We start from the raw sequence: 27409 nt of genomic DNA, 5'->3' as shown, positions 1-27409 counted from the left end.
TGGAAAACCAAGAATATTTAATAATCCTTATCTGAAAGAAAACTGATGCTTTACAATCCCTGATGCTGTAAATTTTGAAACTATACTTTTAATTTACAGAACTGAGGGAACTGATGTCTCTGTGTGTGTGTATTATATATAAATATATATAGATATAAAATACATACACATATACACACATACAAACATATGTGTATGTATATATGTGCAGAATGTGGTTTTGCTTAAAGTGTCCAAAACGACAGTTATTTTACTCATGTAAAAGCATAAGGTGCATTTTTTTCTTGCTTTACATTCATCTTAGATACAAGTTACTTACTTTCCAATAAACAGTTTCCACCTTGATTTACTGCTGTTTTTGAGAAAGATTTTGAAGTACAAAGTAAAATACAAAATCTCCTAGTTTATCAGTACAAGTTATTAAAATTCTGATAGTTTTGCAACTGTTGTGTCAGCACTACATGTACCATGTAAAATGTTAACTTCTGCTAATGGTTTACTCCAAGATTATACCATTCATGCCACTTACGTAGTCTGTAAATGATGTTGAGAAAAAAACTGAAACTCAGCAAACTGACAGTTCCAGATGTTTAAAAAAACTTGGATTTCTCATATTTTTGTGCAAAATTGAATATAAAATTATCATGATATGGTCTAACTTAAATATTTCTGAAAAAATTAACTAGCCTATTATTGGGTATTTCGAGATATACACTTAAAATTCTGAAAATACATTAGCCCTGTCAAATATCTTAACAGTTACAAAGTATTGCTGATTGTAGAGGTGCATAAATGACTGAATGCACAGAAGCTTCTCTGGCATTTGTGTTTTCTGGAAAGCTCAACCCACTCTTTCACTGACTATTTTTGCTAGAAGAAATCAAAAGTGACAAATTAGGGAGGGCATTTCATTTTTATGGATATGAGCATTCAGAATACTGGTCAAAAATTGTAGAATTTCATCAAACAAGAGTGAATGATGGTCAGAGAAATACATACAAAAATAATAATTTTAAAAATCTGTTTATTTCTATGACCACACTGCTAAACTATATCAGGGTCATTCTTTAAATGGCTGCTACAAGGTTAACTTACTTGCATCATAAATACAAATTATTTCAAGTTGTATTTCAAATCATATACATTTATACATTTCTTTTATCACTTCTTTTAGACAAAAAGGATGTTTGTGCTTTTTGCAACCTGATCTAAATTTCTATATCAAACATTCTAATTCTATATCTTAAAATCTTATTGGCCAGAAGTCTCTGTGGGATGTGAGGAAATAAGGTGGGGAAGGAATGAGGTAGAGCAGGAAGGGTATTGACTATTAGACAGCAAAGCAAAATTCCGGAATATATACAACTAGTCAAATACTTCTTTATTAAAGACTGACTACTGCCTTTAAAAGGGCAGTATATTTAAAAAAAAAAAAATTTAGCTCCCCCACCCACCCCAACAAAACTCTTTACTTTTACAATGGCCACATTCTTATAGCAATTGTATCTATAAAACAAGAGTATACCAGTTTTCATAATTTCTTCACAATGTGTGCTTAAAGACATTTCTACATCTTAAAGATGTTGTTTTTCATAACGCAATCTAAATCCTGTGCTTTTAGAGACAGTAGCTTAGAAAAGGTTCGTTATGGTGGACCTATTTACAAAGCTTATTCTTTAGGTTAGCAATAAATAATCCTGATTTGGAAGAGTGGATACTCATGCATAACTGACAAGATGGACGTATACTCTCAAAATATTTACATAGTAATATCTCCTTCATAGCATTTCCATCAATAGCGGAAAGATAATTTTCTCTAACATTCTTCATATTGTTCAGTCTTGCTTTTGGGGGATGCACCCTTCCATTTCTACAACTTCTGGCCATCCTTCATATTTGTTTGTGTCCTTGTTGTTCTTTATGTGCTGCAAAAGAAGAAAAAAAGAAAACCACCACAAACTCACCACAGTAACAAACACCATCAAGCTGATCTACAAGCTTGATTTGTTTTTGGCACAGGTACTACTATGTTTATTATAGTGAAGAAGGCATGACCAAGAAAATATTTATGAATTCCACTTAGTTAAATGTCAATAACAAAGACTCCATTACTTAATAGCAGGCAAAAAAGTATGATATTTATTGAGTTAGTAAACATATTACATACTTTTGCTATAATTCAAAATCAAGTTCACATAGTTCTAATGCTAAGCTCTCAGAATAAGGAAATTTGGATGTAATATAAAACATAAAAAATTATAACAATTTCCCAGATTAAATGTACCAGTATTTGTAGTGTTAACTACTCATCATTCCAAAGATTAGGATGAAAAAACAGTTTTAAATTACCATTATTTATACCTATAGTTCTAGTGCATTGAAAGGATTATGAAAAAGTTTGGGGTTTTTAAAAATTTGAGATTTTCAGAAGCTAGAGAGTACTATGATACTTCTAAATAGTGAATTAATAAGCATAGCGCTCATACAGGGTAAATGACTATATTTGATATCTACCCATTTAACTGAAGTGAAGAGTAACTGGGAAAAAATTAATTATATTTTTGTAGAATGCCAAGCACTTTGAATTTATCCACCAAAATATAATATGAGAAGTTAGGAGACTCACCTGTTCAAAGGGGCTTTTTGTCTTGATACCTTTTCCACCACAGAAGACCCAGTTGTCTCTAAAATCAAGGTTGGCTATTGCTGTACTTCCCAACGAAGCAATCAGTAATCTTGCCTCATTATTGAGTCTTTGAGAGGAAATAAATGAACATAATATGAAAACACCTTGTATAAACTGCATTAAATATAAGAATACTACTTCCCTCCAGAAGATTTTTTTTTATTTTAGACTTAAACATACAATAAGAAAAAAAGATACATTATAAACTTAAATATTGAAAGTTAAATAAAAAATAAGAAAAGATTTAAAAAAGCAGTCAAGTGCACAGCAAAATATGAGAGGATTCAAAACATACAATAAAATTTCATCTTAAGAAAGCCTATATAATAAATACTGCATGTTACGTTTAGAGCTGTCCCATCTTTTGTTTTTTTGTTTTCTGCTATGTACTTTTTACTTTGTTCTCCAACCGCCACCTCCAAAAGCTACAATTAAGTGCAAATATATTTATAGATACATATATATACATATATACATATCATTTCCTTAACAAATTCTACTCCTGAACTTGTTTTTATGTTTGTGTGTACCTCATTTCCTACCCCTCCCGATTCCTCTACTTCTACCTGCTACCTTACCCTATTACTTAATCTACATCGCCCCCTTATCCTCCCATTCCCATTAGTCTAAACACCTTTTTATATGCCCTTTCATCTATTCCATCAACCTCCCCTCTAAAGATCCTTCCTTTCTCCTCTCCTCCCTACCCCCTTAATATTTTATCTCCTTTTGAATTTAGAAGACTTTTATACTCTTCTAGATATATATGTATTGTTCCCTCTTGAACCCATCCATTCCCAGTGGCAGTAGGTTTCCAGAACTACCAGCCCTCCTCTCCCATCTAAATCCTTTGTGTTGGTTCTTCTTCTTGTATCTCATTTGTACAAGATAATTACTCTTTTGAGTTGTTCCTAAAAGATTTTACTTTTTAAAAATCTTATACTCAGGTCTACCCCAAACTTTCTTACAAACTACCCAATTACTAATGACAATCTGAGACATACATTTTACATACAGAAAAGGTAAACATTCCATCCTTATTGAGTCTATTGCAATTAGTCTTCGGTATGTATCTTATATCTCTCTTGGCTCTTGTAGGTCTTGTACGTTTTGTTTTGTTTTTTTTAAACAAAATCCTAAGTCTGACAATTCATTAAATTTCCTTTATTTTTTTTTCATTCAGAATTATGCTTAGCTTGGCTGGGTGTATTTTTGGGCAGAATGCCAGTTCTTTTGCTGTTTGATATATAATTTTCCAAGACCAGCAGTCTTTTAGTATTGCCACTGCCAGGTCTTGTGTGATTATAACTGTGGCAATACCATATTTAAATCTCTTTTTTCTTATTGCCTGTAGCATTTTACCCTTGAGCTGGGGGTTTCAGAATTTGGCTATGATATTCTTGTGGGTTTTCCTTGTAGGATCTTTCAAGTAGTGATGAGTGGATTTTTTCTATTTCTACTTTCCCCTCTTTTCCTAATATTTCAGGACAATTTTCTTTATTTGTGTTATTGTATTCAAGATTTTTTTAATCATAGTTTTCAGGGAGTTCAATTATTCTTATGATTTGTCTTTTTGATCTATTCCCCAGATAAGTTTATTTTTCTTATGAGATGTTTCATATTTTCTTCTATTATTTTCATGCTTTATATTTTATTTTATTACTTCATGTTCTCTTATAACTTCACTGGCTTGCCCCATACCCAATTTTGCTTTTCAAGAAGTTGTTTTCTTCCTTAAGATTCTGGATTTTTTTTATAATTAGTTGACTTTTTTTCATATTCTCCTTGTTTTTCTTGGATTGTTCTTACTCTTTTTATTTTTAGTTTTTCCTCAGTCTCTCTCATTTGATTTTTAAAATTATTTTTGGACAGGTGACCATCTGACAATAATTATTCTTTGGGAAAAAGAGAGTTTCTTTGTTTCACTATCCTGCTCTGATGATGAAACTGGTCTTCTTCTATTCCCATAGTACTCTCTATGACTGAATTCTTTCTCCTTTGCCTGTGTTGGTTTTTTTTTTTTTTTAATTTGCAGCAGCTTAGTTTCTGTAATCACTTCTAGTACTAGCAGCATGGGGGATGGTACTTCTGGCCTCAGATATTCCTTCAGTTCTCCCCTCTGAGCTGAAACTGAACCGAGACCTCCAGCCTCCAGTAAGTGCCCACAGATAGCAGCATCTCCACCCTATTGCTTCTGCACTCACTGGATGTGTGCTGGATCCTTCCTGACCCTGCCACATCTCCACAGTACAGCTGTGTCTGGTATTCCTTGTCAGCAGAGGTTCCTGCGATATTCCCCAGCTCAGAAGCCCCATTTACCTCACTGCCCAGGGTAAAAGTTCCTGTGGTTGGGGTTGAGGGAGTGTCCCAACTCAACTAACTCAACCCAACTAACTAACCGATTGTTGTTGAAGCAGAATTTCCCTGGAGGTGTTTACTCTTCAGCAGGCCCAAATCTTTCTAGAATTTTTCTTCAGATTTTCTCCACTGTCCCAGGAATACCACTGTTTTGCTCCTATTCTTATTTATTTTAACCACTCCATATTTGGAGGGGGGGGGGGGGGGGGGGGGGAATCTGGAAAGCTTGGAATTTTCTAACCTATTCCTCCATCTTCCCAGAATCCTACCAGGAAGATTTTAAGAGTAGGTTTTACAGAAAGAGTGGAACAATGAAGCAAACAAAAAGTTAGTTTTGTTGAATGCTAAAAATACTGTGAGCATTTTTACATAGTCATAATGGTGGAGGGCCAGATAGGTGGTGCAGTGGATAGAACAATGGCCCTGGAGTCAGGAGGAGCCTAGTTCAAATCCAGCCTCTAACACTTAGTAGCTACCAACTAGTATTAAAACTAACCAGTTCAGAACTATTTAAGTACATATAATACATAAATGAAAACAATATCTACATCAACAAATAGTCACATAAAATCTCTCTAGCAACTAATACTTGCAAGAAGCAATCACACTCTGCTCAAAAATACATTCATATAAAAGTTAAACCCTACTATTAGACAAAAAGTAGGTTGAGAATTTTCTGATTCTCTTTTCCAGAAACTTCACAAGATACCTCTACTTTTCCTAAGACACTCCAATGAATTTTTGGCACAAATTAATTAGTACGTAATTTAGGGGCTTCTGGACAGGAGAAATTAGGGCAACTAAAAAGCTAAATATAGGGGAAACCACTGATTGGCGAGGAAAATAAAAGACCATCATGAGATTTTAATACAGAATATTCTATGATACTGTGATTTGACAATCTACCTTACCACAGTGTAGAGAATTTGTGGACACAAATCTAAACTTCTAAAAGCCAGATCTCTAAAGGCTTTTGACGTAACAAGAGTTCCAAATGACCCACATGTACCATCCAAAGAGTTTGTGATTAAGGAAAGACTGAGGATGTGAGAAGGCAACAACTAAATAAAGCAATGATTATTATCTTTTAGTTTAAACCTGTAATGTCACTCTTACCAACGCACAGCAACAATTTTCATCAACTTATAGTTAAGATAGCTACGTGAGACATTAAAAGATTAAGTGATTTGCCCCGCATCATAAGAGTTAAGATGTGAACCCAAGTTTTCCTGATGTCAAGTCAGTCCTCTGCTTCATGCTGTATCTGACAACAATGATTATTAAGTGCTGAAAATCATTAATAAGTATATCATTCATATAAGTGTTTGTATTTCACTCTTGTTTTTGTGTAACAACTTTTTACATTTTTATGCTAATGCTAGTTTGATTATATGCTGTTATTTTGATATTCTTATTTTTATATAAGCCTATTTAAGTGGAAGATGTTAAACTAAGTTCTGTTAACTATGCCCAAAAGGAGGAAGGAGAGAAATAGATTTTTCTTGAATAAAAAAAAATTTAATGAAAAAATTATTTAAGTAAACAAAAAAAGCAGATAAATTATTATTAAAGAAATGCAAATCAAACAACTCTGAGGTACCACATCACACCAATCAGACCGGCTAACAAGACAAAACAGGAAAACCATAAGTAATGGAGAAGATGTGGGAAAATTGGAATATTAATGCATTGTTAGTGGAGTTGTGAACTGATCCAATCATTCTGGAGAACAATTTGGAACTATGCCCAAAGGTCTGTAAAACGGTGCCTACCCTTTGACCCAGCAATACTACTTCTAGGGCTATATCCCAAAGATATCATAAACGTGGAAATGGACCCACATGTACAAAAATATTTATAGCAGTTCTTTTTGTGGTGGCCTAGAATTGGAAATTGAGGGTACGTACACAAATATTTATAGCAGATTTTTGTGGAGGCCAATAATTGGAATTTGAGGGGATGCCAAAAACTGGGGAATGTTTGAACAAGTTGTGGTATATATTTATAATGGAAAACTTCTGTGCTATAAGAAATGAAGAGCAGGTAGACTTCAAAAAAACCAGGAAAGGCTTATGTGAACTGATGCTGAGAGAAGTGAGCAACACAGTCACAGCAACACTGTACAATGACTAACTTTGACAGACTTGGCTCTTCTAAGTAATGCAAGGATCTAAGACAATTCTAAAAGACTTGTGGTGGAAAATGCTATCCACATCCAGAAAAAGAACTTTGGAGTCCAAAGGCAGATCGAAGCATACTATTTGCTGACTTTTTTGTTTCTTCTTTCTTGAGTTCTTTTCATTGGTTTTAATTCTTCTTTACAACGAGACTAATATGAAAATATGTTAAATATGAATGTATATGTAGCGCCTATATCAAACTGCATGCCATCTTGGAGCGGTGGGTGAAATTTCAGAATTCAAATCTTATGGAAGTGAATGTTGAAAATTAGAAAAAAAAATTAATTTTTAAAAAAAGAAAAAAAAAGCTGTTCAGAAAAATACGAGCAAGTAAAAAGCCAGTCACATGGAAACTAAAAGCAGTCAGCAAGGAGGTTTCCTGGGATATCAGCTAAAGTCCTAACACTACTTTATATTCTCTCTTTCCAATGGGTCCATAGCTGGACCCCAAATCAATCTAATTGGGGGCACATCCTCTGTTCACAAATATCCCAAAATGAAGTTGTAGAAATGTGGGAAGTAAACTCAAACTTTAGTTCCAATATATTGGACCGCAAAAAGACCTAAGGAGAAAATAAACAGCCTGCAAAAGATTGAACTTGTTCCCGTGCCACAAAATGGTAGCACATGTTAATTCAACAAAGTAAAATACACCCAAAAAGTCAAATGATTGCCATATAAAAGCCACCTATATGAAGCCATCAAGTAAAAAATAATTTTTTTAAGTTGCTTTATACATTTAGGTTTTGTTAGCGATACAAAGCAAAAATACATACAAATTCTGGCTTGATTCATGGAAGCTAAATGAATGTGTGTATGTGTCTGTGTGTGTATATGTTTGTTTTTTTTGAATTATGAGGACAGTCAGGTAAGATGAACTAATACTTGAATCATAGCTGTATTTGGTTTCTGTCCTTTCAATTCATATAATTTAAAATTTTGCTTTCAGATAATAAAATAATTTAGCCTAGCTGTTTATTCTACTACTAAGAGGTTCAGAAACAATTTGAAATTTAAAATTTTAAATAAATATTTAGCATGCTCTTTGCTTTTTCCACTGTTTCTTATATATCTGATTTTTTTTTAATGTAAAAGGTGAAGCTGTGAACTAGTCTATCCATTCTGGAAAGAATTTTGGAATTAAAACCAAAATTACTACACGTCTTTGTGCATATCTTTGACTAAGAGATATCTCTACTAGGTCTATCCCAAAGAGATTGAAGAAAGAAAAAAAAGATATGTATGTATAAAAATACTTATAGCAGCTCTTTCTGTAGCAACAAAGAATTGCAAATTACGGGAGTGTACATCAACAGGGGAATGGCTGAACAAATAATAGTATATGAACATAACAAAATCCTACCATCAGAAGAAATGATGAAACAGTCAGTTTCAGAGACAACTGGTAAGACTAGTATGAACTGATGCAGAGTGCAGAACCGAACCAGGAGAATATTTTAAGACAAACAGCCCTGAAAGACTTAAGAACTCTAGGGGATGGTGGTGGAGCCAAAATGGTGAAGTAAGAGCAAGTAGTCACCTAAGTTCTAAGACAAACTCCCCTTCAGATACCTCTAAAAAGAGAATCTGAACAAATTTTAGAGTGGCAAAATACAATAGGAGACAGAGTGTGGCAGATTTCCAACTCAGGATGGCCTAGAAGGTCAACAGAAAGGATCTGTTGCATGGGGCTGGAGGGGCACACTGCGCCCAGGCTGTACCAGCGCAGACAAGCCATTGCAAAGTTGAGCAGGAAGCCCCAAGTAGTCTGAAGCAGCAGTAGCACTGCGGATTCTCAAATACATCAGCCCAGGACAGGACAGAAGTCCAGTGGAAGGAGCGAGAGAGAACCACAGAACCCCAGGTAACTGCAGCAATCACTCCTGAGACTATCAGCCCACAGATTAAATGTCTGTAAGTCACCTACTTGAACTTACAGGAGCCAAAATGGTAGAATGATCTGTAAGTGCTATCCCCCTCCCTTTCTTGACCTTGAAAAGCCCAGAAAATATTTCCCCAGGAAAAATCCTGGAACAGTGGGATCAGCCAAAGGGGTAAACAATCTGTTAGCCTGTGAGGCTAGGAAAAACACAAAGGGGGAGGGGGGGGCCCTCGTGCTGTGACTGAAGGGGACCAGTGCAGGACTGGAGCTGTCTCAGACAGCCACACCTCAGCAAACCAGGAGATCCTGAGCCCCAGGGTGGTTGAGCCTGTAATCACCAAAACCAGGACCCCTGGTTGTGCTGGGGCATGACACTAGCGCAGATGGGGCAGACACGGTAGACAGGGTTCACCAACCCCTGAGCTTGCTTATGCCCTACCTCAGGAGAGGAGACTTCCTGTGGCCAGATCACCCCTCCCCAACATTTAACATAACAAGCTCCAGAGTAACTTCAGAAAACTCAGAAAGACTTCACATGGCCTCGGCTTTGGCACATCAGCCAGCCTAGCACAAGGTAAGCTGCAGCATTTTAGCTTCTAGCTTAAAGAACCAGAGGCCACAATACACAAAGCATCAAGTTCTAAGCACAAGAACCATGAGACAGAGTCCCCTGTGGCCCAGAAGCAGAGATTCACTTTAAAACCCAGGAAAAGGGTGATCATTATGAGGAAGAATCAAACCATAAAAGACCATAAAATCTTTCTATGGGGACAAGGATCAAAACAGGAATACCAAAGAGGTCAGTACTGGACTCCCATCTGAAACTTCAGAAGAGAATATGAACTGGTCTCAAGCCCAAAGTGCATCCTTGGAAGCCTCAAGAAGGATTTTAAAAGCCAAATTAGAGAAGTAGAAGAAAAAGTGGCCAATGATTTTTACAATATGAAAAAAAAATCACAGAAAAAAGAAAATTGGGCAAATGGAAAAGAAAGCACAAAAACTAACTGGAAAATAGCTTTTAAGAAAGGAAGAACTGGACATGTGGAAAAGGAGATACAGAAGTTAACTGAAGAAAGCAATTTGATAAAAATTAGAATTGGGCAAGTTGAAGCTAATGACTCTATGAGACATCAAGAATCAGTCAAACAGAATCTAAAGAATGAAAAAATAGAAGAAAATGTAAAATATCTCATTGGAAAAACAACTGACCTGGAAAATAGATCCAGGAGAGAAAATCTAAGAATTATTGGTCTACTGGAAAGCAATGATGAAAAAAAAGAGCTTGAACAACATCTTCCAAGAAATCATCAAGGAAAACTGCCCAGAGGTCCTAGATCCAGAGGGCAAAATAATCACTGAAAGAATTCACTTATCAATTCCTGAAAGGGATCCCAAACTGAAAATACCAAGGAATATCATTGCCAAATTCCAGAATTATCAAGTGAAGGAGAAAATACTGCAAGCAGGCAGAAAGAAACAATTCAAATATCTAGAAACTACAGTCAGGATCACACAGGACCTTGTAGCTTCCACATTAAAAGATCAGAGGGATTGCAATATAATATTCTATAAGGCAAAGGAGCTGGGACTACAACCAAGGATCGAATACCCAACAAAATCGAACATAATATTTCATTCAGGCAAGGACACGAGCATTCAATGAAATAAGGGATTTTCAGACCTTTCTGATGAAAAGATCAGAGCTCAATAGAAATTTTGATCTCCAAACACAAGTTTCAAAAGAGGCATAAAAAGGTAAACAGAAGGGAAAAAAAACTTGTTATTCAATATAGGCAAACTGTTTACATCCCTATAAGGGAAGATGATAACTGTTAATCTTGAGAATTCCATATTTAATATGCTATTTCAAAGGGATATACATAGAGAGAGTGGGTATAAATTAAATGAAGGGATGATTAAAAAAAGTGATTTAAAGGTGCGATGGGATTGTAATGGGAGATGTGAAAAGGAAGAAGCAGAAAAGGGTAAATTACATCACAGGAAGAGGAACCAAAACATTACAGTAGAGGGAAAGAGGGGAGGGAGACGAGCACTGTTTCAGATATATTCTCATCTGATTTGGTTCAAGGAGGGAACAACAAACTCAGTTAAGTATAGAAATCTAACCAGCTCTACAGGCAGTAGGAGGGGAAAGGGAAAGAAAAGGGAGGGGAGGCTAAAAGGGAGGAAAGAAGTAGTAAGGGAAAAAGGGAGTAAAAGGGAGGAGGCTGAAAGAAGGGAGGAAAGACAGGGAGGCAGTGGTCAAAAGTTAAAACTACTGCGGAGGGGAAGGGAAAACTGAAAGCATAAACAGCAGAAAAGAGGATGGAGGGAAACACACTGATAGTAATCATAACTGTGAGTGGGAATGGGATGAACTTTCCCATAAAATGGAGATGGATAGCAGAATAGATTAAAAACCATAATCCAACACCATGTTATTTACAAGAAACACAATTGAAACAGGAGGATACAAACAGGGTAAAAGTAAAAGGTTGGAGCAGAATATATTATGCTTCAGCTGATGTAAAAATAGCAATGGTGGCAATCCTAATCTCAGACAAAGCAAAAGCACAAATAGATCTAATCAAAAGAGATAAGGAAGGAAACTATATCCTGCTAAAAAGCATCATAGACAATGAAGCAATATCATTAATAAACATATATGCTCCAAGTGGTATAGCATTCAAATTCTTAGAGAAGAACAGACATCAAAAGTATACTACTGAGGGATCTCAGCCTCCCCCTCTCTGAACTTGATAATGGGGATAGAAAAGAATATACCTTTTTCTCAGTGGTATATGGCACATATACAAAAATTGACCATGTACTAGGGCATAAAAACCTCACAATCCAGTGCAGAAAGGCAGAGATAGCCAATCCATCCTTCTCAGATCATAATGCAATAAAAATTATATGTAAAAGGCCATGGAAAGGCAGACCAAAAATTAGCTGGAAACTAAATAATTTAATCCTAAAGAATGAGTGTGTTAAACAAGAAATCACAGAAAGAATAAACATCTTCATTCAAGAGAATGACAATAATGAGACAACCTACCAAAACTATGGGATACTGAAAAAGCAGTTCTTAGGGGAAGTTTTATATCACTGAACACCTACATGAATAAAATAGAGAAAGAGGAGATCAGTGAATTGGACACATAGCTGAAAAAGCTAGAAAAAGAACAAATTGAAAATCCCCAAGTAAAAACCAAATCAGAAATACTGAAAACCAAAGCAGAATATATAAAAAAAAACTATTGAGCTAATAAATAAAACTAAGACTTGGTTTTATTAAAAAACAATAAAGTTGATAAACCTTTGGTCAATTTGATTAAAGAAAAAACAAGTAAACCAAATTACCAATATCACAAATGAAAAGGGTGAACTCACCTCCAATGAGAAAATTAAAACAATAATTAGAAATTACTTTGCCCAACTGTATGCCTATAAATTTGACAGTCTAAGTGAGACGGATGAATATTTAAAAAAATATAAATTGCCCAGATTAACAGAAGAAGAAGTTGAATACTTAAATAACCACATCTCAGAAAAAGAAATTGAACAAGCTATCAAAGAACTCCCTAGGAAAAAATCTCCAGGGCCAGATGGATTTACAAGTGAATTCTATCGAACATTTAAAGAACAGTTAATTCCAATACTATACAGACTATTTGGGAAAATTGGTGAAGAGAAGTCCTACCAAATTCTTTTTATGATACAAATATGGTTCTCATACCTAAATCAGGAAGAGCCAAAACAGAGAAAGAATATTATAGATCAATTTCTTTAATGAATATAGATGCAAAAATTTTAAATAAGATATTAGCAAAAAGAACACAGCAACTTATCACAAGAATACATTATGATCTAGTAGGATAATACCAGGAAGGCAGGGCTGGTTCATTATTAGGAAAACGATCAGCATTATTGATCATATCAACAACAAAACTAACAGAAACCATGATTGGATGTAGAAAAAGCTTTTTGACAAAATAGAACACCCATTCCTATTGAAAACACTGGAGAGCATAGGAATAAATGGAGCCTTCCATAAAATAATAAGCACTTATCTACCTAAAATCATCAGCAAGCATTATATGTAATGGGGATAAGCTAGATGCATGTCCAATAAGACCAGAGGTGAAACAAGGATATCCATTATCACCACTGTTATTCAGTATGGTACTAGAAATGTTAACTTTAGCAATAAGAAAAAGAAATTGAAGGAATTAAAACAGGCAAAGAAGAAACCAAGTTATCACTCTTTGCAGATGATATGATAATATACTTAGAGAACCCCAGAGAATCAAGCAAAACACTACCTGAAATAATAAACAACTTTGGCCAAGTTGCAGTTTACAAAATAAACCCACATAAATCATCCGCATTTCTATATATTACTAACAAAGCCCAATAGCAAGGGATAGAAAGAGAAATCCCATTTAAAGCTACAGAAGACACCATAAAATATCTGGGAGTCTACCTGTCAAAACAAACCCAGGGACTATATGAACACAATTACAAAACACTTTTCACACAAATAAAGTCAGATCTAAGTAAATGGAAAAGCAACAGTTGCTTGTGGGTAGGCTGAGCCAATATAATAAAAATGACAATTCAACCTAAATTAATTTACTTATTGAGTGCCATACCAATTGAACTACCAGATAATTATTTTCTAGAGCTAGAAAAAATAATATCAAAATTCATCTGGAAGAACAAATAGTTCAGAATATTAAGGGAACTAAAGAAAAGAAATGCTAGGGAATGCAGCCTAGGGAAAAGAAATGCCTGGCCCTACCAGATCTCAAATTGTATTATAAAGCAACAATCATCAAAACCACTTGGTACTGACTAAGAAACAGAGGTGTAGACCAGTGGAATAGGTCAGGTACTCAAGACACTGTAGTTAATGAATACTGCAATCTACAGCTTGATAAACCCAAGGACTCTAGCTTCTGGGATAAGAAATCACTGTTAGACAAAAATTACTGGAAAAACTGGATAACAGTATGGTGGAAACTGGGCATAGACCAATGCCTGACACCATACACAAGAATAAAGTCCAAATGCATACATGATCTAGGAATAAAGATTGATACTATAAACAAATCAGAGGAGCAAGGAATAGTGCATTTGTCAGATTTATGGAGAATGAAGAAATTTTTGACCAAACAAGAGATAGAGAACATTACGAAGTGCAAAATGAATAATTTTGATTACATTAAATTGAAAAGTTTTTGCACAAACAAACCTAATGCAACCAAGATTAAGAGGGAAGCAGAAAACTGGGAAAGAATTTTTGCAACTAGTGTCTATGATAAAGGACCCATTTCTAAAATATATAGCGAACTGAGTCAAATGTACAAGAATACAAGTCATTCCCCAGCTGATAAATAATCAAAGAATATGAACAGGCAGTTTTCAGAGGAAGAAATTAAAGCTATCTATAGTCATATGAAAAAATGCTCCAAATCACAATTGATTAGAGAGATGCAAATCAAAACAACTGTGATGTACCACATCATACCTATCAGACTGGCTAACCGGACAAAACAAGAAGATGATAAATGCTGGAGAAGATGTGGAAGAGTTGCAACACTAATTCATTGTTGGTGGAGTTAGGAAGTGATCCAACCATTCTGGAGAGCAATTTAGAACTATGCCCAAAGGGTTACAAAAATGTGCATACTCTTTGACCCAGCAATATCACTTCTGGAAGTATATTCCAAAGAGATTGTAGAAATGGGAAAGGGCTCCACACGTACAAAAACATTTATAGCAGCTCTCTTTGTGGTGGCCAAGAACTGGAAATCGAGGGGATGCACATCAGTTGAGGAATGGCTGAACAAATTGTGGTACATGAATGTAATGGAATACTATTGTGCTATAAGAAATGATGAACAGGAAGACTTAAGAGAGGCCTGGAAAGACTTATATGAACTGATGCTTAGTGAAAGGAACGGAACCAAGAGAATTTTGTACACAGCAACAACCAGAGTCTCTGAGGAATTTTTCTGGTAGACTTAGCTCTTCACAGCAATGCAAGAACCCAAAAAATTACCAATGGACTCAAGGCAAAATGCCGTTCACATTCAGAGAAACAACTATGGAACTACACTGCAGAATGAAGCAGACTCTTGTGTTTTGTCTTGTTTCGTTTTGGTTTGGTTTTTCTCATGGTTTCTCCCATCCATTTTAATTCTTCCATGCAACATGACTAAGGTGAAAATGTATTTAGTAAGAATGTACGTGTAGAACCCATGTAAGACTGCATGCTGTTTCAGGGAGGGAGGGAAGAAGGGAGGGGAAAGGAGGGTAAGAAATTCTAAAACTTATGGAAGTGATTGTAGAAAACTGAAAACAAATTAATTAATAAAAAATATAAAGACTTAAGAACTCTGATCAATGCAATGATGGGCTGGGATTACAGAGGGACAATCACTCACCATCTAACAGAGAGGTAACAGACTCCATGTACAGAATGACACAGTTTTAGAATTGGAAAATGAAGACATTTATTTTTTTTGACTATATATTTGTAACAAGAGTCTTGTTTTTCTTTTCCAGTAATTTGATGGGAAATGGGAATGGACAGAAAATATTTTTAATTTTAAAAAATTATTTTAAAATACAAAATAAGGTGCTTAGAAATGTCACTACTTTTTTTTTTTTAACACTATTATCTTGATTTTATTATTTTCTATTTGACTGATACCTTTTCTGTCTCATTTGCTCCACAGGATTTACCAGGAGGATAGTTCATCCACCTCTAAGAATGCAGCATTTAATTCCATCAAAAGCAAAGTACAAGCAAAGCTTAGCGAGATGCAGGATTCCTGGCTCAGTGGGAAGGCAGATGAAATTCAGTTTTATGTTGATAGCAACAAACCAATGCACTTTTATGATTCCCTGAAAGCTATTTATGGACCAAAATCACAATTACTCAGTGCTGATGGAGCCACATCAATTAGTGATAAGGACATGATCCTAAAGAGATGGGCTGAACACTTCCCTAGTATTCTCAACAGACCATCATCAATCAATGGTAAGGCCATTGATCATTTTACCTCAGGTTGAAGTCAATCCCTCCTTAGCTGAATTTCCAACTGAAGAAGAGGTTTTGAGGGTCATTAGGTTCCTTTCATGTGGCAAAGCACCTGGTGCTGCTTCTATTCCAGCTGAGATTTACAAGGTAGGGGGACCATTGCTCATACGAAAGTTGACTCAAATTTTCCAGGTTATATGGCAAGAGGAGATTATCCCTCAGAAGTTCAAGGATGCCTCCACTGTCCACCTCTATAAGGGTAAAGGGAATAAGTTGTCCTGCCTGCAACAATCACAGGGGGATCTCTCTCTTAGTCATTGCTGGCAAACTTCTTCCTAGAGTCCTCCTTCACTTGGAAGATGGTCATATACCTGAGAGCCACTACGGCTTCAGAAAGGGCTGAGGAACAGTGGATATGGTGTTTGTTGCCCGACAATTCCAGGAGAAATGCCAGGAGCAGTACAGGTCTGTACACAACGTTTGGAGATCTGACCAAGGCCCTTGACACTGTTAGTCATGAGGGCTTATGGAAAATTATGTCAAAATTTAATTGCCTGGAGAAGTACATCAATATCGTACATCAATTTCACGATGGTATGTTTGCTCGGGTTCTGGATAATAGACAAATCTCTCGTGCCTTCCTAGTCACCAATGGAGTGAAACAGGCTTGTGTGCTTGCTCCCATGCTTTTTAGCATGATGTTTTCAGCCATGTTGACAAATGCTTTCAATGAGGATGAACGTAGCATCAAGGTCAACTACCATACTGATGGTAAGTTCTTCAATTTGAAAAGGCTACAAGCCAAGACCAAAGTGCAGGGAGTGCTGGTGCATGATTTTCTGCTTGCAGATGATTGTGCACTCAATGCAGCCTCTGAAGCTGAGATGCAAGAAAGTATGGATCAATTCTCTGCTGCCTGTGCTAATTTTGGCCTAATAATTAACACCAAAAAAACACAGGTGCTCCATCAGCCACCACCACACCATCCATATGTGGAACCATCAATTACAACAAATGGAGAAGTTCTGAATGCTGTGGATAAGTTCACTTACCTTGGTAGTGTACTTTCCAGGGATGTACACATTGACAATGAGGTTGATGCATGCATCGCCAGAGCTAGCTCAGTGTTTGGGAGGCTCCGAAGAAAAGTTTGGGAAAGAGGTATTAGGGTGACTACCAAATTGAAGGACTACAGAGCCATTGTGCTGACCTCATTGTTGTAAGACTGTGAAACATGGACAGTCTACCAGTGCCATGCCAGAAAACTGAATTGTTTCCATTTGAACTGTCTTAGGAAGATTCTGAGGATCACCGGGCAGGATAAGGTACCAGACACTGAAGTCCTTGCTAGAGCTGAATTGCCAAGTATTCAAACGATGCTTCAGAGAGCGCAACTCTAATGGGCTGGCCACGTTGTTCGAATGCAAAATGTACGTTTGCCAAAAAGACTATTTTATGGAGAACTTGCATGGGGCAGGTGATCACATGGTGGCCAGAAGAAATGATACAAGGACACTCTCAAGGTCTCTCTCAAGAACTTTGGATTTGATATGCAACATGGGAGACACTGGCACAGGACCGCTCAGCATATTGTGCCCACATAAGAAAAGATGCTGTGCTCTTTGAGCAAAGCAGAACTGAGACAGCACAAAGTAAACGCAGGATGTGCAAATTTGGGATATTCACCCAAATATTCGCACCGACTATCCATGCCCAACTTGCGGTAGAGCATTCCAAGCCCATACTGGTCTGATCAGCCACAGTCAGACACAATGAAATTTCACTTTACAATGGTGTCATTTTGGTCCTCTTCGAAGATGAAGGACAACAACCACCCCTATAATTTAAAACTAGATGTCCAACAGGAGTCACAAAATCAAACATGACTAAAAGAGAACTTATTATCCTTTTCCCCAAATCCATTCCTCTTCCAAACTTCCTTATTTCTGCCAATGTGATATTTTCAAGTCTCTTAGTTCATTAACCTGGGTGAACAACTCCACGTATTCAACAGGTTGCCAAATCTTTCCATCTCCCCCAACTTGCCTTGCATACAATCACATTTTTCCTCCTTAGCTCAGACCCTCATTGCTTTTACTTTAAGACTACTGCAATAGCCTAAGTAGTTCCTGCTTTCCAATCTATTCTCCACAGTTGCCAAAGTGATTTTCCCAAAGCACAGACAGAATCACTTCATTCAGCTTAGACTACCGTGATTCCTTATCACCTCCAAAATCAAATATAAATGCTTCTGTTTTGCTTTTAAAGCCCTTCTCAAACTGGACCACTCCTATCTTTAAAATCTCCTTAACATATCATTCCCTTTCACACACGCTACAATCTAGCCAAAGTGGCTTTATTGCCATGATGCTCCATCTACATACCTTTACTTTGGCTTTATTACAGACCTGGAATGAACTCCTTCCTCATCATTGCCTCTTAATAGTTTCCTTCAAGGCTCAGCTTAAATATAACCTTCTACATGAAGCCTTTGTTTATCACCCTACTGACCTGCTAGTCCTTTTTTTTCCACCTCCTCCCATCACCTTTTATTTATAGGCACAGGGTTTGTGTGGCATGTTAACTTATCAACTGACAACCATGTCAATTATTGAAAATGTTCTTGTAATTAAAATGTCTTCCATATAATAACATGTAGTGTATAAAAATAAGACAATGGTTTTATTATGTAATCAAGAAGGATATAGTGTCGATGCTTCCTTCTTTCTTTTGGGGAGGGGGGGAGTGAGAGGGGTGGTGTTAGTGAGTTAAGTGACTTGCTCAGGGTCACACAGCTAGTAAATGTCTGAGGCCAGTTATGTGCTCAGGCCCTTTTAACTCCAGGGCTGGTGCTCTATCTACTGTGCCACCTAGCTGCCCCAGATGATGCTTTCCTGGTAGAGATTATAATACTGGCACAAAAGCAAGTGCAAAGCACAGGAAGTTTCAATTATCCTAACATCTTTTGGTAGTATAATTTCAAAGAAACTAGAACAGCAATATTTGACACATGCTTTGCTGCTAATTTTCTTATTCAGCAAGGGTTACTACTATTTTGAAATTAATTCTAATTAACAAGAAATAATTAGTTGGTTACATGGAAAAAGAGTAACTTAAGCATAAAAATGTCCATTTTCAATTAGAAACAGTAAAGAAAAGGAATATATAAAAAATGTACATGAGACAAGAGGAGAACAGATTTCAAAAAGTTAAGGAAAAAAAGATAGATAGGTATGAATGCATGACTAGTGGTTCCAAAAGTGAGGGAAAATGTCCAATAAAAGCTAGGAAATTTTTTGTAAAAAATTCTCACCATAATCACCAACCAACCATTAAGTACTTAAGCACTGCATTAAGACCCTAGAGGAATGTGAAAGAAAAGAATAAAGGTTCCTAAACAGGCATGAATATAAGTGTGGCATGGAAATCTGTCAGGAAATCTAAAGCCCAGAAGAGACTAAATAAAGAGTACATCAGAGTGGATAAAACAAATAAAAAAGGGCAATGTTCCTCTGCTAGTGGAAAATGGTGTTATGTTAACCAGTGACAGAATATATATGAAAGTGGCTCTGTAAATTGTAAGCTATGTGACATGCAAATATGTGGTATTTTTTAAAAAAAAAGAAAAAAAGACATATTCCAAAGATCAAAGAAAAAAGACCTACTTGTACAAAAATATTTCTATCAACTCTTTTGGTGGTGGCAAAAAAATGAAAATCAAGGGAGTGCTCATCAACTGGGGGTGAAAAGAAAGCTATTTATTATATTTTCTATAGCTACCTCTACCTATTTTAAAAGGTATCATGTAAAAAGAATAGACTTATTCTGTCATTCCATACAGCAAAACCAGCAACAATGGGGAGAAGTTACAAAAACATATTTCAGAATAATTTAACAAATACATTTTAATGATATAGTTCTTTCAACAATCGAATAAGTTTTCTCATTAGGCAGTGAGCTTCCAGTCACTTGGTGGTTGAACCCAAGGCTGCTTCTAACTATAACTCTATGGTTCTGATACTTTTTAAAAAATTAGGTAGAAAGGAACTTTAAAAAAAAATATGGCTCCAAATAGATGAAACCAAGATTAAAAATAAGCTCAAATTGAGTTTAGCTTGCTTACTTAAACTAGAGATTTACTTAATTTATACTAAGCTGTATATAGGATATTATTTCTGCAGTAAAATCCAGAACTATGTCTTTAGTTATAACCTCATGTCTGTTGCTGACATGCACAAATGTACCAAAAGCTGTTACTAAAGTAGAAAGAAGAGATCTAAACCAACTTTTGTCATTATTATTTATGACCTCAAAGTATTATACAAGTGAAAGGGGCAGGCTCAAATTTAAGCCTTCTACATACACACTTGCATAAGGAAGAAGGACTTCAAACTGAAGAATTTTCCTTGTTTTGTTGAAGTAGGCACCTAGTCTGTTAGTAGACTTAGAGCTTCTGGCTCATCCCAACAGTTGGTGGGTAATTGATGAGTTACTTCAAAGGTTCCTCAATTATACACTTGCCACTACAAAGTACTACAGACTTCACTTATCTCTATGGACAAGTTAGAAATTAATGACCCCACTGCCTTCTTTCATCAAAGTAATAAACAAGCTCATCAATTTAAAGTTGTCTTTACCCACCACACAATAACATGGGAGGAGGAGGAGTTTAACAGTCCCCATGGTCAAAAAGTACCTTTTATTTACTAATGGCAATATTTTCAGATATAATCCTAATCAATGTAATCCTCTGAATACATTAAAATAGTGGATATGCTGAAAACATAGAACAAATTGATAATATTGTAATACACATGACTAACACTAAACCTATGCTGAATTTGATTTCTTTTAGGAAAATATTTTGAAGTATAATCTCACTGTTTTATATTCAGAAAATTAAAACATTCTATACATTAATACCAACTAAAGAAAATATGTAAAACTAAAGAAGCAAAAATTTTAATTGCGTACATTAGAGTTTTGCTCCAGTGATGAGAACAGCACCTAGGACATAGTGGGTGCTTAATAAATGTTATCAATTGAATAACTGACCAGGGGTGGGGAACCTGTGGCTTTGAGGCCACATATGGCCTTCTAGGTCCTTGGATGTGGCCTTCTGACCAAGTAGAAGTTTTACAGAAAAAATCCTTTTATTAAGGGGATTTGTTCTGTGAAGTTTGGAATCAGTCAAAGGACCACTTTCAGGGCTACATGTGGCCTCCAGGTTACAGGTTCCCCACCCCTGGACTGACCTACACTTCTGCCAAATAAATTGAACTTTCTGCTAAAGCTTTCAAGGACTGATGGACTTTGTGTTTAAGGTTCATAATAGTTTAATGAGCTATTAATGTGTACAGATCTTTCCAGTCCTTGTTCCTACGAAGGAATTCTAAGCATAATAACAGAAGGTTGGAAGAAACCCTGAGGTTCAGCAATACTACTTTAGAACAGGGTAGAAAAAGCATAGTAATAAATATGCCTATCAAGTGTACACAGACTACAATTAAGATAAAAAAAACTTTCTCCTCAAAGAGCAAAACATTTTCTCTCCTGCATTTATGCATATATATGTATATTGTATATTTCTGTGTATTTTAAGTATGTGCTATTCTATTATATATACGTGTATATATATATATATATATATATATATATATATATGTTGTCTCTGATCAATAATTGGGGGGAGGGAGAAAGAGAAACATCTAAATTTTGACAACATAGATGTTGTAGAGACTTAGATTTAGATTTATACAGAATTTACAGAATTTTTCTTCTGACAATCACTCTCATCTTATATTTAAAACTCTTAACAAAATAAAAATGTGCCCTTCATAACAGTAAAAGACTGCTTTGATATACACATATTCATTTATAAAGGTCTTAATGTAGAAAAAATCCATACATACTTGGTTGCTCCATCATCATATGTTCCCATTAAAACTATGGTCCCATCCTGAATAGACTTAAGGAAGTCAATAAATGGTGCCACATCTAAAGAGAACAAAAATAATTAAATTTTTAATGACGGAGCAACTCGATCCCCCACCTCCAACCTCTGTCACCAGGCCTATTTCAAGCCTGGCCCTCATCTAATCCATGAAAGCAACCCTAAGCAGAAGGAGCGGACCATCCCTGTCACTACTGCCACCAGTGGATAGGTAAACCTACGAGTCCGAGCAATAGCAGTACCTCAGACCACCAGCCCTGCTTTCAGCTTAACACTCATAACCATTATCCAGGGAAGAAACTCTTGTAGAGATGTAGTCTGGTAACTGCCTCTTCAAGTTAGCCCCTGACTTCTCAGCAACCACAGCTCTGAAGTTCCCCCAAATACCGTCACTAAAGTCTTTGACACAGTTAAATGCATAAGAAACTGATAAGAGTTCAAAAAGAAATGTCACTGAAGAAGATGCATTACTGTTTGCCTAGTGGACTGGCCTTAAGGACCACTGAGCCTTTCCACCTGACTTGAAGCTGATGATCTTTACATGTTTACATGCTTTCCGTTAAAATATAAGCTCCTGGAGAACAGGGCCTATCTCATATTTCTTTTTGTATCCCTAGTACTTAGTACAGTGCTTTACACAAAGCAATGCATAACAAATTGGTTATTCATTCATTCTTTAATTCTAAGAAATTATCAAGCAGTCAGTATTAGATAGGAGTGAGTCATTTAAGAGAGTATATTACTGCTTACCTCCTCCCCACATATCAAAGTATTCAGTGCGTAATGCTTCTCCTGTTTTTCCTACAGAGATAAATATTTCAGATCAAAACACATAATGACTGAGTTTTAACTTATGGATATGAAATTATTTAAGAGGTAGTAAGCTAAAAGTAACAAAATTTAAAACTCTAGAGTCCTAATAATTTAATTCAAACCTATAAAACATAACGTGATAATATCAAAAGTCAGATGAGAAGAGGGATTCCATTGCTCCCTAATGGTCACTTCTCCTCCTAAGCTGCTGTCTAAGGATTCCTGATGTTCCCTAATACCCTTTTTCATCCTTTACTCCTATACATATGTACTGCCAAACTCCAACAAACATGAGCTCATCTATAAACAAAGAACAGGAAAATAATACCTTTGAAAAAAAAAAAACAAAACACCACTATTAATGGACCACCCTCCCCACAAAATGACATTCCCTTCTAAGTTAGCATAATCAAAAATAAATCCAAACATTGGACATGTCTGAAAACCTATCTCTCACTCTGAATTGCTAGACCATCAAACTGTTAAAGAGATAAAACACAAGCTTCCTCACTGGTTGTTGTTGTTGAATTGTTTCAGTTGTGTCTGATTCTCTGTGGGCCCATTTGGGCTTTCGTTGGCACAGATACTAGAGTGGTTTGCCATTTCCTAATCCAGCTCATTCTATAGATGAGGAAACTAAGGTAAACAAGGTTAAGTGACCTGCCCAGAAACATACAGCTAGTAAGTATCTGAGGTCAAATTTGAACTCAGATCCTACTGACTATAGGACCAGAGCTCTGTTTACTTTGCCACCTATCTGTCTAATAGCAGATTACTGCGCTGATAAGAATTAAGTTCTTTGAAGTTTAATTCTATGATGTTGTAGCAATTATCTTTGACCTCTTTGAGATACAGTCCTAACAGCTGTACAGTTCAGTCAAAGAGTATATTATTTAGTGATTTTTAGGGCACAATTTCAAATTGCTCTCAAAAATGAAGTGATTTACAGCTCCATCAACAGTCCAATAAGGTAGCTGCCCCCTGATAGCTCCAAAAACTTTAATTTTCCTTTTTTTGGTATCTTTGATAATCTAAATGGTAGAAGGTAGAACCTCAGAGTTTCAATATTCTTAATTTACTACATATTTATTAAATATTTTAATAATTATCATTTTATCATTAGTAATCTGGAACACTTTTTCTGCTTTTGAGAATTGTCTGTTCATATCCCTTTGACCACTTATCTGCTTGGCAGGACTCTTGTTCTTATATAGTTGAATCCATCCCCTATCTTATCTTGATACTAGGGAACAATCTGCTCCCAGCCTCATCCCTGACTTTCTGGATTTCAGAACCATGCCTTCTCTACTACTGGTCCATCATGGAACTTTCCCCAGCACCTGGGGCCTCCTTGCCCTAGAAGAGATGACATTACTAAGGGCTTACTTACCCCACAGTATTCCTCCACAAAGCCCACCCCCTCTCCCATTAAGTGAGTTTCTCCTGGAGCTTCCACCTTGTGCTGAATTGCTCTGGCAAGCCTATCTTCAACCCCATCCTGGCCCTGATTCTCTTCTGTACACTTCCCCCCCATTAGAATGCAGGCTCCTAGAGGTCAGGGATAGTCTTTATTTTTGCTAGTATTTGTATCGCAAATACTTAGCAAAGTGCCCAGCACAAAGCAAGTGTTTAATAAATGTTTCTTTTAATAAATGTTTAATTTAGTGTTTGTTCATTTTAGACCTTTATCAGAGAAACTTGCTGCAAAGATTTCTTTTAATGCCAGCAGAGTTCTACATCCTTCTTTTCTAACACTAGGTTTCTATACCTTACCTTTCATCTCACCTAATTAGTCCTCAAAGAGTCAAGATTTTTCACTTTCCTCCATTCACTAAGCCTATACTATCTTAGGTGAAATAAAAAATAAGGTAGGCATTTATACCTTTACTTCTACTCTTATGTAATATTTTTATTGCCTTGATTGAAAATAAATGGTCACATACAAAACAAAAATTCATTCAAGAATTCCAGAGTAGAAACTATTTTATCTTATGGTTTACAAAAGGGTATATGTAAGCAATTTATTTGCCCAAGATATCATAGCAGCTTTAACTTTTACATTCCAGTATTCTTAGTTATAAAATTTATTACTATAAAAATAGATAAAACCGGTAAACCATTTATTTTATCACTTGTACTCATGTAATTACTATCATACCTTGGGGATCTCACTTTTCAGATTCAGAAACTATTTTATCAGTTCACTAGGGTGAATAATTAAATATTTTAATAACTGCTAACCAAGTTCAAAAGAGATCAATTGATAAACCAAAATGCCATTTTATTAATTTGCATTGAGCTCAATGAATATTTATTTTTATGGATTGGTCAGTTTGGGAAATCAATATGAGATAACACATTAAAACCAGAATATTGCATAGTATATAGAAACCACCAAGCTCTGATAAACTGACATTTTTTTTTCACTAACGGGATATACTATCTAAGTAGGTCAGCTATTTGCATAAGTTAGTCAAGACAATTGTCTCCCTGGTCAATGCTAGAAAAATATCAAAATCCTCATTTTCTCAATTTCAAACACACAGCTACCCTTTGGTTCTTACACTATCCCTCTTCACTTCAGCATACTCAGATACTCTAAGCTCCCAAATTTACAACATTTTTATTGACTATGCATTAGGGATCGGCTAAAGTTAGAGGTTGATTGTTTGCTTCTTAATGATGTTCAGGAGTATCTTAAAGAGAAGGTCATGTGCCTAAAATACAATGTAGGGAAGATTATTTCTGAGAAGAGAAACAATTCCTATGCTAGAATGCATATTCTTTTTAGTGTCAATTAAAAGAACAACACTTTCTTTCTCTTTTTCTACATTTGGGGATACATATTACTTCTGAGGTGTCCATTCCTATATTCCCAAATACAGGACTAAGCTAAATTACACATACCATTTACCAATGCAACATTGATTCCTCTTCCAACATTATTCTTTACACCACTCATTAAACTGAAGAAAAAAAAATACGACAGATTTCAGAAGCAATTATTCACATAGTAATAAATACAAGGTCTAAAAATGAAGTAATGAAAAACAGAATGAACAGCATTAAGTGTATAATATATTCAACAGAATAAATTTAGGAAAAACTAAACCAAAAAGCTGTATTTATATATATGCAATGATTATTTAAAAACTCCTTTCAATGATGACTTCCTAAATATAAACGATATGTTAAAAGACTGGGGGTATAAAAGGTATAAAAAAAAATCAAGATGTTCCTTGATGAGTTATCAGATTATGAAATATTTCCTATGAAATCCCTCACAGTATATACATATTGCAAGTATGACTCTGCACCTGCCTTCAAACGAACAAGTGACCTAATTTACTTTTCATTTCCCATAACAATCTGATGTATAAGATAGAAGTAAAGTAAGATTTGTATGTAGGCCAAGAATTGAAAAAAATAGGCTACACGGAACCTGGGAGGCAGCAAAACTATTTTCAGTGACCCCAAGCTGCTTGTAAATGAAAAGTTCTATTTCTAAGGCTAGTATTATCTTGAAAATGCTATATGGCTGAGAATTATATAACACTAGCATCTCCAAAGAATCACAATCATACTCAAAGAAAAAAATGGGAGATAAATAAGGTACCATTTGCTAATAAGGATTTGCAAAAGAAGATCAGTATAAAAAATAATATTAAAGACATGGTGACCATAAAAAAATTTTGCACTGCTCATGATCTATGAGCGAAAGATAAGAGGCCAAGTGCTATAATGATAGCCACAACAAAGAATTAAAAAGGTAAGTCTCCATCCAACATGCAGAAAGATCCTCTTTAGAGGGCCAACAGAAAGATGTAGATATAACGTTCCCCAAGATGAGAAGACGTAATGGGGTTAAATCTGTACCTAAAGAAGGAGTATAATTTGAATGAGATCACAGATTCATTCAGTGAAGCGTGTCTAACAGAAAAGCCACTTTGAGTAACAAAGGAAGAGTCAGTCACTTAAGAACACTGAAAGGTTAAACGCCTTGCCCATAGCCAGCATATGTCAGGGGTAAGATCTGAACCTAGGTCTTACTGAGGAAAAGAACAGCTCCCAGTTCAACTCCCAGAGAGGTTCCCCATGTTTTTCATTCTGTTAACACTTCTGAACAACAAAAATGGTGTGAACTCCCAGAGTAACTTAATATACAACTCATAATTTTCATAAGCAACTTTTACTACTTAAGGTGCCATTAAAGAATTGTTAGTGTGGGGGAGGAGCCAAGATGGTGGAGTAGAAAGACACACATATGCTAGCTCTGAACCCACAGCCCATAAAATGCCTGTAAAGAAGAACTCCCAACAAATTCTGGAGCAGCAGAAGCCACAGAACAACGGAGTGGAGGAGATTTCTGTTCCAAAGAGACCTGAAAAACCAACCCAAAAGGTCCGTCGCGCACCTGATCTGGAGCAGAACCCAGCCCTGCCTCGTGGCAACGAGAGAAGCAGATCAGAGCAGGCTTCAAGGACAA

General features: G+C 35.9%; 1 protein-coding gene across 4 annotated transcripts in view; it reads right to left on the bottom strand.

Annotated features, from left to right (window-relative positions):
- Positions 1–1007: 1007 nt before the first annotated feature.
- The window catches only part of FAM3C (FAM3 metabolism regulating signaling molecule C), a 66382-nt gene continuing 39980 nt past the window's right edge, over positions 1008–27409 (bottom strand). For 3 of the 4 annotated variants that reach the window (XM_072652900.1, XM_072652899.1, XM_072652901.1), the window contains exons 6-10: positions 25831–25889; positions 22861–22911; positions 22070–22154; positions 2627–2753; positions 1008–1925 (exon numbers count right to left, since the gene is read on the bottom strand). In XM_072652900.1, coding sequence (XP_072509001.1) covers positions 1836–1925; positions 2627–2753; positions 22070–22154; positions 22861–22911; positions 25831–25889 — 412 coding nt within the window. In that variant the 3' untranslated portion in view covers positions 1008–1835. The remainder of the gene's footprint in view (positions 1926–2626; positions 2754–22069; positions 22155–22860; positions 22912–25830; positions 25890–27409) is intronic. The other variant, XM_072652902.1, reaches the window with a different exon arrangement.

This window comes from Notamacropus eugenii, chromosome 3, assembly GCF_028372415.1.
Source record: "Notamacropus eugenii isolate mMacEug1 chromosome 3, mMacEug1.pri_v2, whole genome shotgun sequence".
NCBI classification, from domain to species: domain Eukaryota; kingdom Metazoa; phylum Chordata; class Mammalia; order Diprotodontia; family Macropodidae; genus Notamacropus; species Notamacropus eugenii.
The sequence above is the reverse complement of the archived record's forward strand: the minus strand, read 5'-3'. Positions and strand labels throughout refer to the sequence as shown.